Below are 12047 nucleotides of genomic sequence, written 5' to 3'. Positions count from 1 at the left end.
GGGGTGCCTGGGTAGCTGAATTGGCTAAGCATCTGCCTTTGGCTCAGGTCATAATCTCTGGAGTCCTGGGATGGAGCCTCACATCTGGCTTCCTGCTCAGCAGGGACTCTGCCTCTTTCTCTCTTCCTCTGCCTCTCCCCCCTTGCTCATTCTCTCTCGCTCTATGTGTCAAATAAATAAAATCTTAAAAAAAGAAAAAACAAAGATTCTTTCTTTGAATATATTTAATAATGGCACCACATCCATCCTAGAAAGAGGTATGATATATGTATTAAATAAAGAAGAGGGCAGCCCCGGTGGCGCAGCGGTTTAGCGCCGCCTGCAGCCCGGGGTGTGATCCTGGAGACCCAGGATCGAGTCCCACATCGGGCTTCCTGCATGGAGCCTGCTTCTCCCTCTGCCTGTGTCTCTGCCTCTCTCTCGCTCTCTCTGAATGAATAAATAAATAAATCTTAAAAATAAATAAATAAATAAACAAATAAACAAACAAACAAATAAATAAATAAGAAAAGAGCTCAAGACCTTCATTTGAGCTGAAGGAACAGCCACAACACTTCTCTGAACATGTTTTCAATTTCTGGGCTTTTGTTTTTAAATTACATTACAAGGCAGTTGACAGAATAAATAGAAGTATTATAAAGAAAGGTAATATGTAAATTTAGATTATAATTTGTAGTTTCTGAACTGATGACTGGTCCTCTCATTCAATGACAAAGAAAGGACAAAATAAAAGACCTACTCGTACCTTCCTTGAGAAGAGTAAAAACTCCTTGCTTATCCATGTTCAGATCCAATAATAAATGAGAGCAGTCACTGAACACAATGACTTCTTTGGTCTCCTTATTTACATGATACATTGCAATGGGGACTTCTATAATCTGGCCAATCTCCACATCAGCATGAAATGGTAACAGTTCCATTTTGTTCAGTTTCAAGACATATATCTGGGGAGAAAAAAATTAATCTTCCAACAAAGTTATGTTAGGAAAATCTTAGAAGAAAACATTTCTTAAATATTTGAATACACACATATATTTTATATATAAAAATATGTATCATATACCATGTGTGTGTTGGGGGGTTGGGTGCTTGAGCATGTCATTCATTTCATTCCTCCATCAATTGATTCCTCTACAGCATCTGACACCATACAGCAGGAGTCTTCCAAATGATGGCCAGTGCCCAATTTTCTTAGTTTTTGTAAGTGAATGGTTTTTACATTTAAAAAAAAAGATTTTATTTATTTACTTGGCAAAGAGAAGGAGGGAGAGCAAAAGCAGGGGGCAGAGGTAAAGGAAGAAGCAGATTCCCTTCTGAGGACGGAGCCAGCTATGGGGCTCCATCCCAGGACCCTGAGATCAAGACCCGGGCAAAAGGCAGATACTCAACTGACTGGGCCACCCATTTTTACTTTCTTAAAAGGTTTTATAATAAACAATAAATAAGAATATGAGAGTATATGTCTATAGGTCTATAGACACTAACATATTTACTATCTATCTGGCCCTTTAGGAACAAAGTTTGCTGACTTCAGATACAGAGCACTTCCTCTTTCTTGGTATCTTAAAAAAAAATCTTTTGTCTTTGCTATAGATTGAATGTTTGTGTCCCCCCCTCAAATTCCTATGTTGAAATCCTAAACTCCCAATATGATGGTTTTAGGAGGCAAGGCCTTTGGGAGGTGATTAGGTCATAAATGAAACTAGTGCCTTTATAAAAGAGACCCCAGAGAGTTCTGCAGCCCTTCCACCGTGAGGATGCAGCAAAAAGACAGCTTTCCATGACGCACGAATTTTCCCTCACCAGACACCAAACCTGCTGGTGCCAGGATTTTGGAATTGCCAGCCTCCAAAACTATGATAAATGCATTTAGGTTGTATATATGCCATTGATCCATGGTATTTTGTTATGGCTGCCCAAAGGGATAGCTTTTTTCTGTCGCTTTCTAAGCTCCTTCTGCTACTTCATCTTGTTCTATGTCCCTTATAACGGCACCTATTCCTCAGAGTTCATCTTCTCTTCTGACCATATGCTCTTCCTGGGAAATCTTATCTGGTTCCAAAATTTCAATGACCAACCATATGCTGATAATTCCAAATTTTTATTTCCAGTCCTAATCTTCCAGTTGTACTTTAGAGCCCTATTTCCAATTACTAACATTCGCCCAGATGCACCATAGGTGAGTCACACTAAATGTATCCAAAACTGAATTCATCATCTTCCTCTTTTTCTTTTTCTATGTTTTCTATCCATCTAGCTGCCAAAGCTAGAAATGCCTATGTCTAAATCCTTCACTTTTCCCCAACCCACTAGGCATCAAATCTAAGTCTACCTCCAAAATAATCTTCCAGGGATCCCTGGGTGGCTCAGCAGTTGAGCACCTGCCTTCAGCCCAGGGTGTGATCCTGGAGTCCCACATCGGGCTCCCTGCATGGAGCCTGCTTCTCCCTCTGCCTGTGTCTCTGCCATTCTCTCTCTCGCTGCCTCTCATGAATGAATAGGCAGAGGGAGAAGCAGGCTCCATGCAGGGAGCCCGATGTGGGACTCCAGCATCACACCCTGGGCTGAAGGCAGGTGCTCAACTGCTGAGCCACCCAGGTGTCCCAACGTCATTTTCTTAGTGTTATTTAACTTCATGTGACTAGATCTTACTATCATAATTTAAATTGTTTAAAGTAGAGATGATATATAATATTTCTTTGAATGTCCTACGATCCTGGTATGGTGGTAAGGGTACTCAGTAAATGTTCAATGAATGATAACAAAACACTAAGTTTTTCAGAGAACAACAACATACATAAACATGTATTAGATGAGGGGGAAAATAGTAATATGGTTATATAATATAGTGAAAAGGAGTTTTCCATTTTTAGAAACAAGACTGACAAATATGAGACCAGAAATAAAGTTACTATGAAAGTCATATTATGGGATGCCTGGGTGGCTCAGCTTTTGAGCATCTGCCTTCGGCTTGGGGCATGATCCCGGAGTCCCAGGATCGAGTCCCACATCAGACTCCTCATGGGAAACCTGCATCTCCCTCTGTCTGTGTCTCTGCCTCTCTCTCTGTGTGTGTCTCTCATGAATAAATAAAATCTTAAAAAAAAAGTCATATTATATGATAATGACAAAACATGATAACAAAAATAGGTAACATTAAGTATTGAATGAATATATTCCAAGCATTGAGGTAAAACATTATCTCATTTAATTTGGACAGTAACCCTTTGAGGGTCAGGCTCCCTGCAGGGAGCCTGCTTCTCCCTCTGCCTGTGTCTCTGCCTCTCTCTCTCTCTATGTCTCTAATTAATAAATGAATAAAATCTTTAAAAAAATTGTTAAAAAAAATAACTCTTTGAGGTAGATACTATCATTATCCCTATTTTAGAGACAAGGAAACATAGACACCCATTCAGTAACTTGCCTTTTTTTTTTTTTTTTTTTTTTTTTTTTTTTTTTTTAGTAACTTGCTATTAAGTGACGTAGGATTCAACCCTGGTCCAGGAATATTTAGGAATATGTACTTCCAGATGGAATTTGAGCTTCATTTTCAAATACCCAATTTGGACTACAAAGAATTTTTTTTAATAATAAATTTATTTTTTATTGCTGTTCAATTTGCCAACATACAGAATAACACCCAGTGCTCATCCCGTCAAGTGCCCCCCTCAGTGCCCGTCACCCATTCATTCACCCCCACCCCCCGCCCTCCTCCCCTTCCATCACCCCTAGTTCGTTTCCCAGTTAGGAGTCTTTATGTTCTGTCTCCCTTTCTGATATTTCCCACACATTTCTTCTCCCTTCCCTTATATTCCCTTTCACTATTATTTATATTCCCCAATACAAAGACTTTTTAAACACGTTCTGTACTTAAATTTAGACGCCAATGTCTCAGGGGTGATAATATGTTCTTTGGAGAGTTGTTTACCTTAATTTCTCCATATCGAAAGGGATTTTGTACATCTCGAGCCAAAATAGTACTGTTCCCCCTGACCTGACCAGCAGTCACTACTCCTTTAGTGGTCACCATGGCCACTGTTTCATTAGAAGAAGTCCAAGTGAAGTTGCCACTGCCACCCTCTACCTGTGAAAAAATACAATTTTATATTTAACTGCCAAAGGAGGAAAATGAAATTTAAGTAAAGATGTAAAATCTGATGAAATAAGAAATAATAATAATAGCAAATAAGATAATAATAAAACTATATAACAAATTATTTCTGGACACATTAAGAAGTTGTGATGCAGGCAGCCCAGGTGCCTCAGCGGTTTAGCGTCACCTTCAGCCCAGGGCCTGATCCTGGTGACCTGGGATCAAGTCCCACATCGGGCTCCCTGCATGGAGCCTGCTTCTCCCTCTGCCTGTGTCTCTGCCTCTATCTCTCTCTCTGTGTCTCTCATGAATAATTAAATTAAAAAATCTAAAAAAAGGGCAGCCCCGGTGGCTTAGCGGTCTAGCGCCACCTTCAGCCCAGGGCGTGATCCTGGAGACCCGGGATAGAGTCCCACGTCAGGCTCCCAGCATGGAGCCTGCTTCTCTCTCACTCTTTCTCTGTCTCTGTATCTCTAATAAATAAAAAAATATTTTTAAAAAAATCTAAAAAAAAAAAAAAAAAAAAGCTGTGATGCTGGGATGCCTTGCTGGCTCAGTTGGAAGAGCATGTGACTCTTCATCCTGGGGTCGTAAGTTTGAGCCCCACATGGGGTGCAGAGATTACTCAAATGAATTAAACTTTTTAAAAAGCTGTAGTGCAACAGTAAAGTAGCTAAATGGGCAAGGGAAATACTGGAGGTAGGTTATGTAATTGGCAGTATCACAAAATGTCAAAAAGAGCACAAGGGAGCTTGACAAAAACTTTACAAAAGTCACAAGTAAAGGATACATGGAAGAGAGAGAAAGTACAGCAAGTCTTGTTACAATGATACTATTCAAGACTATGACTTGGTTATCAACAGAAACTGAATTAGGATTAGGGAAAAATAAAAATTAACATTAACCAAATTTCAATAAATTAAGATAACAGAGAAACTGACTTATCTTTTTGTAAATTCTCATATAATAGGACACCATACCTGTACTTTATAACGATACAACATTCCCATAGGATGATGAGGAAATGCCAGAAAGTTGGGTGTAAGCTGGATGGGAAAATAAATCTTCACTTCTTGCTGATGTATGATTGGAAATTTTACAGGCTGAATATTTTTATTCTATAAGAGCAGGGGAAAAAAGGAGCAAAACAGATTTTATAAGGACTTTTTATAATCCACATTCATATTCAAAGCATCAGCAAAACGGTGTGCTAATGAATTATTCAACCAGTTTCTTTCTATAAAAGAAGTAAATAAATGTTCCTATTCATTAAAGAAGCATAGCTATTTTGGTTAAACAATAATGAGGGGCTCCTGGTTGGCTCAGTTAAATATCTGACTCTTGATTTTGGCTCAGGTCATGATCTCAGGGTTGTGAGACTGAGCCCTGCCTGCTGTGTTCCATGATCAGCAGGGAGTCAGTTTCTCCCTTTCTCTCTGCCTCTCCCCCGACTCATATACCCTCTCTCAAATGAATAAATAAAATCTGAAAAAGAAAAGAACCGGAGCATTTGGGTGGCTCAGTTGGTTAAGCATCTGCCTTTGGCTCACATAAGCCCTGCACTGGGCTTCCTGCTCAGTGAGGATTCTGCTTCTCCCTCTCTCTTTACCATTCCCCCTGCTTCTGCTCTCTCTCCCCCAAATAAATAAACAGAATCTTGTGGGAGGAAAAAAAGAAAGCTAAAAACTTGTCCATCAAAGGAGTGTATCATTGGGCAGCCTGGGTGGCTCAGCGGTTTAGCGCCACCTTCAGTCCAGGGCCTGATCCTGGAGACATGGGATCAAGTCCCACGTCAGGCTCCCTGCATGGAGCCTGCTTCTCCCTCTGCCTGTGTCTCTGCCTCTCTCTCTCTCTCTGTGTCTCTCATGAATAAATGAATAAAATCTTAAAAAAAAAAAAGGAGTGTATCAAGAAAATGATAAGTGTAGTGCCTGGCTGGCTCAGTTGGTAGAGTGTGCAACTCATGATCTCAGGGTTTGAAGGTTTGAACTTCACTTTGGGTTTACAGATTACTTAGAATATTTTAAAAATGTAAAAAAAAAAGTGAAAACATAACCTATAGAATGGGAGAAAATATTCATAAATTGTATCTCTGATAAGGGTCTAGTATCCAGAATATATAAAGAACTCTTACAACTCAACAACAAATAGACAATCAAACTAAATTAAAAAATGGGCAAAGATTTTTTTTTTAAGATTTTACTTATTTATTTGAGACACAGAGAGAGAGAGAGCACGAGCAGGGGGAGGGGCAGAGGTAGAGGGAGAAGCAGACTCCTCGCTGAGCAGGGAGCCTGACACGGAGCTCCATCCCAGGACCCTGAGCATGACCTGAGCTGAAGGCAGACACTCAATGGACTGAGCCACCCAGGTGTCCCAGCAAAGATCTTGAATAGATATTTCTCCAAAGGAAATACATATGGCCAATAAGAACATGAAAAGATGGTCAAAATCATTAGTCATTAGGGAAATGCAACTCAAAATCTCAATGAGATACCACTTTAGGATGTTTGTAATAAAAATTTTAAAAGAAAACGGAGGGCAGCATGGGTGACTCAGCGGTTTAGCGCCACCTTCAGCCCAGGGCCTGATCCTGGAGACCCGGGATCAAGTCCCACATCAGACACCCTGCATGGAGCCGGTTTCTCCCTCTGCTTCTGCTTCTGCCTGCCTCATTCTCTCTCTCTCTCTCTCCCCCCATGTCTCTCATGATAAGTAAAATCTTAAAAAAAAAATAAAAGAAAACTGAAAAGAACAAGTGTTGGCAAAGATGTGGAGAAACTGGAGCCCTTGTACACTGCTGGTAGAAATGTAAAATATTCAATTACTATGAAAACAGTCTGGCAGATCCTCAAAAAGTCAAATTATATAATGTTAGCAATTCCACTCTTAGGTATATTCTCAAGAGAACTGAAAACATGTTCATACAAAAACCTGTACATGCAGGTGCCTGGGTGTCACAGTTGGTTAAGCATCTGACTCTAGGTTTTAGCTAAGGTCCTGATCTCAGGGTTTTGAAATTGAGCCCTATGTTGGGCTTGTCGCTCAGTGCAGAGTCTGCTTAAGACTGTCTCTCCTTCTCCCTCTGCTACTCCCCTCCTCTCTCTCTGTCTCTCAAATAAGTAAAATCTGGGACACCTGGGTGGCTCAGGTTGTAATCCTGGGGTCCTGGCATCAAGTCCTGCATTGGACTCCTCGCAGGGAGCCTGCTTCTCCCTCTGCCTATGTGTTTGCCTCTCTCTATGTCTCTCATGAGTAAATAAATACAATCTTTAAAAAATAGATAAATAGATATATTAACCTTTTGGATTATCAGACTAGAAAGTACTCTTTGTAAGCCTGACAACACATGGAAATGTACACATGAAATAATTTTTTAAAGGAGCCTCTAATGGTGTATATATACACAATGACCACAAATGCAGGCATGAGCAATAACAAAGATTGCAAAAGAAAATCTGTACAGGTATTAACTACCAAATGTACTGTTTATCAGATACCAAATGTATCTGTTTATCACTGATAAAAGTGAAAAAAAATCTTTTTTATGAAAGATAAAGGTGAAATATGCCATGTATCTGCTCACAAATCAAGAAGTCAGCCAAGCTTCATCAGTGTTCTTGGGATTCAAATGTTTTGAGCCTTTGAATTCCTACCTGGTAAATGATGGAAGTCAGGGATGCATTTATCACCACGACACCACTCTTCACAGCTTTTACTACATGGTAAGATCCATTCACAGTAGTTAGCTGCTCTTCAAAGTACTCCCTTAGGAACTGGCACATAATCCTGAGATTCTGAAAATCAGCCCAACAGCAACACAAAACTGAGAAGATTTTTTTCCCCCTAAAGTCATCGTAATCTGAAAGCATTTTAAAAAATAAAAAGTATAGCTATGCACTCTGGGGATAAATAAAAACAAAACCTTTGCTCTCCTCATGGAAATTCTAAGTTGGAAAGATATAATTTTAAAATAGTACTTGAAAGATCCATTAATGGCAAGTAAGCAGAAACAGAGTCTATGTTTATATAAATTTTGTTATAATTTTTGCCATTCCATAAGTTGACATTTTTCAGGGAAGAAAACCCAGAAGAGTGCTAGAGAGAGTTAGTGAAGCACTGTTACTCTTGAGGCTCCACTGCTCTTTTTTTTTTTAAGATTTTATTTATTTATTCATAGACACAGAGAGAGAGGGGCAGAGACACAGACAGAGGGAGAAGCAGGCTTCATGCAGGGAGCCCGACGCGGGACTCGATCCCGGGTCTCCAGGATCACACCCCAGGCTGCAGGCGGCGCCAAACCGCTGCACCACTGGGGCTGCCCTCCACTGCTCTTAACACTGCCACAGAGAGGTGGCCAGCTCTGAGGGAGTTCTAGAATGAGACACCCTCCCAAGTGTTTTGGCCTTCTCTTCAACTCTTTTCTATTATTCTGACCAAACTATATATCTTACTTCTGGTTTAGTTTTCCTCATGGACAGAACTATTTAATAACCATAATAAAGTATTAAATTTAATAAAATCTGGAAACAAAATAAAAAAAGCCTTTCTAGCCAGAGAGAAGCCCTTCAAGAAGTTATCCATATACGGGGCTAGGAAAATACGAGACACTCACATCTGAAATATAGACCTTTGTACTGCTTTTATCAAACACTTCTACTGTAATGACATACACCTGTCCCACCTCTAGACTCCAGCGGTCTCCAGGTTGAACTGTGAAACCTGTACACAAATCAAGAAACAAAAATATCAGAAGAGGCCAAGAATTTTCTACAATGAGTTATAAAATACAAATTTATAAAAACTATTGAATGAGCAAAACTTGCTAACAGATGGAGATGGTTTCCAAAGTTGACCTTTTAGTTTCCTCCATCAAATTGAATAATTTGGGATTCTAAATATACTGGCTTAACTTAGTTCATCTCAGGTATAAAGAAACACTCTCACATCTGTATACAAAACAAACCACAGTTTTGCTCATTCCTTTTAAAAAAATATTTTTTAAAGATTTTATTTATTCATGAGAGACAGAGAGAGAGAGAGAAAGAGAGAAAGAGAGAGAGGCAGAGACATAGGCAGAGGGAGAAGCAGGCTCCTTGCAGGGAGCCCTATGTGGGACTCGATCCCAGGACCCAAGGATCAAGCCCTAAGCCGAAGGCAGACACTCAACCACTGAGTCACCCAGGCGTCCCTTTTAATTTTTTATTTAAAGATTTTATTTATTTGCGAGAATTTTGCTCACTCCTAATGTGTGAGATTCTGGCTTCTTTCAGTCAAACTAATTTCATATGACCTAAGGACATTAGTATTCTTTTTTCTTTGTATAACGTCTCTTTCTAACCCAACATTGCATCACATAGATCTTCATATTTTTTCCACAATCTGTTTCAAGAGGTTTCACTCCTGCAAACTGCGTATAATCACAACAATGCGAGAAAACATGTCAAAGGAAGGTTAAATTTGAAGGTTCAAGAAGCACTCTAGTTTCTAATGCACTCATTTTAATGAAATAGTTTAAGCTATTCAGCTTTCTGAAAATCATGATCTAAAAATACCTAAAAATCCAAGGGCGCCTGGGTGGTTTGGTCAGTTGGGTGACCAAATTGATTTCAGCTCAAGTCATGATCTCAGGGTTGTGGATTGAGCGCCAAGTGAGGCTCCACACTAGGCGTGAAGTCTGCTTAAGCCTCTCTCTCCTCTCTCTCTCTGTCTCTCTGCCCTTCCTCTCCCCCAACCTCTAAAAAAAAAAATATATATATATATATATATATATATATGTATATATATATATACCTAAAAATCCAGGCTCTACGACATATATGGTGCAATTTGGGAGTCCAGACACAGATCGCATATGTACATCTTAACTTTTGTTTAAGGAAGTTACATGAACCAGAGTTGAGTAAAAAGAGAAATGTGAGTTACCAAAGAAAAAAATAATAAATGCACAAACAGAAACAAACAAAAATCTTATCTTTTATTATCCTTTGGAAACCAAAAACTTAAGTGTGTACACTTCTGAGAAAAGTCTGAGGGACTGACTCCATCATAACAGGAATCAGGTACTCTTGAATTTCAAATTTAAGGAGAATGGAATGATTGAAAAAAGATCGTGCTCCATGGTTTCAGTATTCATTTAGCTATAGAACCCTTTCTGTAAGTAAATTCTTACATAAGGGGAGCATTATGGAAAGCAGGACAAAGTGGCATCACTCTGGCTGTTGAAATGAATATGGTAATGAAGAGGAGGGAGGGCCATGACTTACCATCCAGCCCAGCAATTTGCCTCCGGCTTTGTAGACAGTTATAAAATTCATGAGCTGACTTTCCATTATCTATGGTAAATATTATTACCAAAATGTTTTCTCTTTACCATGAAAGATACTCCTACTTACTTATACCATACTACCCCCATCTCTGCAGTTAAATTCTAGCAAAAATACAAATTTATTGTTTTTTTTAATTTATTGTTTTTGTCCTATACAGAATCTAAGTACGAATATACTTCCATCTCTAAAATAGTGTATCCAAAGGCTTAGAATATATAAAAATATATATATAAAAAGTAAAAATATATATATATAAAAAGAAGAAATAGATAACTGAGATGACTGAACAGAAAATATTCATTCAAAGTACATTAATTTAGGAGTTGTAGTAATTCAGTCATGTGTTAGATTACAATTTATCACTACATCATCCATTGTGATAATGGAAGATATTATTTAATCCACTGGAGTGATCAAACTTTAAAACTGTCTCAATATTCCAAATGAGATATTGATACACATATAGTTTATATGTCAATTAAAGATTACTTTTATCTAGTCATTAAAGACTGTACAGACACCTCTGTGCCAATCTAGGTTTGGTTCTGATATGTACTCTAATGTAACATTCATAAAATATAAGAGCTACAAATAAATTCAGAGATACAACATTCCCTCCATTTTACAGAGGTAGAAACAGATCTTGATAGATCTCTAAGCGAATTCATTAATCCTCTGTCAGAGTAAGAGACCTTCCTCCTTATCCTTTCCACCTGTTTTGAATCTCATTTTCTTTTGCCCTTCAGAAGCCTTGTTCCATCAACTGACCCTCCTTTCCCCATCTTTCTGTTTACCTTACATTCAAGTCTGTTTTATCTTTAAAAAGTTCTCATGTCTTGGGGTACCTGGGTGGCTCAGTTGGTTAAGCGACCAACTCTTGATCTCAGCTCAGGTTGTGACTTCAGGGTTGTGAGACAAGAGCCCTGCCACATGGGCTCCGCACTCAGCCAGGTCTACTTAAGATTCTTTCCCTCAGGCAGCCCTGGTGGCGAAGTGGTTTAGTGCCGCCTACAGCCAGGGTGTGATCCTGGAGACCCAGGATCAAGTCCCGCATGGAGCTCCCTGAATGGAGCCTGCTTCTCCCTCTGCCTGTGTCTCTGCCTCTCTCTGTGTCTCCATGAATAAAATCTTAAAAAAAAAAAAAAAAAAGATTTTCTCCCTCTCCCTCTGCCCTTCCCTCCTGCTTGTTTTCTCTCTCTCTGTCTCTCTCAAATAAATAAATAATATTTTTTTTAAGATTTTATTTATTTATTCGTGAGAGAGAGAGAGAGAAAGACAGAGGCAGAGAGAGAAGTGGGCTCTATGCAGGGAACCCGATGTGGGACTGGATCCTGAGAATCCAGGATCACGCCCTGAGCCAAAGGCAGATGTTCAACCACTAAGCTACCCAGGCGTCCCAATAAAATAAAATCTTGAAAAAAAAAAAAAAAAAAAAGAGAATTTCTCTTTTTCCATATGAACCTTAAAAGCTGGCATTATAGTCTTTGGTCCTCTTCTCCTCTCACTCTATATACTCTCCCTAAGTGATTTTTGTTAACAGTAACCATTCAACTATCACCTATCTATAAACTGATAACTCTCAAGTATCTATCTTTATCCTGAATCTTTCTCCTTCAGATGCATAA

General features: G+C 39.1%; 1 protein-coding gene across 11 annotated transcripts in view; it reads right to left on the bottom strand.

Moving 5' to 3' along the window:
• Positions 1–12047, bottom strand: part of NUP210L (nucleoporin 210 like) — an 81097-nt gene that overhangs the window by 51060 nt on the left and 17990 nt on the right. For 10 of the 11 annotated variants that reach the window (XR_005362396.1, XR_005362395.1, XR_005362394.1 and 7 more), the window contains exons 8-13: positions 9887–9955; positions 8709–8815; positions 7750–7890; positions 5074–5211; positions 3929–4084; positions 746–944 (exon numbers count right to left, since the gene is read on the bottom strand). Coding sequence is in view for 8 of the 11 variants with exons in the window: in XM_038543277.1 (XP_038399205.1) it covers positions 746–944; positions 3929–4084; positions 5074–5211; positions 7750–7890; positions 8709–8815; positions 9887–9955 (810 nt within the window). In the remaining 3 variants the exon portion in view is untranslated. The remainder of the gene's footprint in view (positions 1–745; positions 945–3928; positions 4085–5073; positions 5212–7749; positions 7891–8708; positions 8816–9886; positions 9956–12047) is intronic. The other variant, XM_038543272.1, reaches the window with a different exon arrangement.

The sequence above is a fragment of the Canis lupus genome, chromosome 7 (genome assembly GCF_011100685.1).
Source record: "Canis lupus familiaris isolate Mischka breed German Shepherd chromosome 7, alternate assembly UU_Cfam_GSD_1.0, whole genome shotgun sequence".
Classification (NCBI taxonomy): Eukaryota; Metazoa; Chordata; class Mammalia; order Carnivora; family Canidae; genus Canis; species Canis lupus.
The sequence above is the reverse complement of the archived record's forward strand: the minus strand, read 5'-3'. Positions and strand labels throughout refer to the sequence as shown.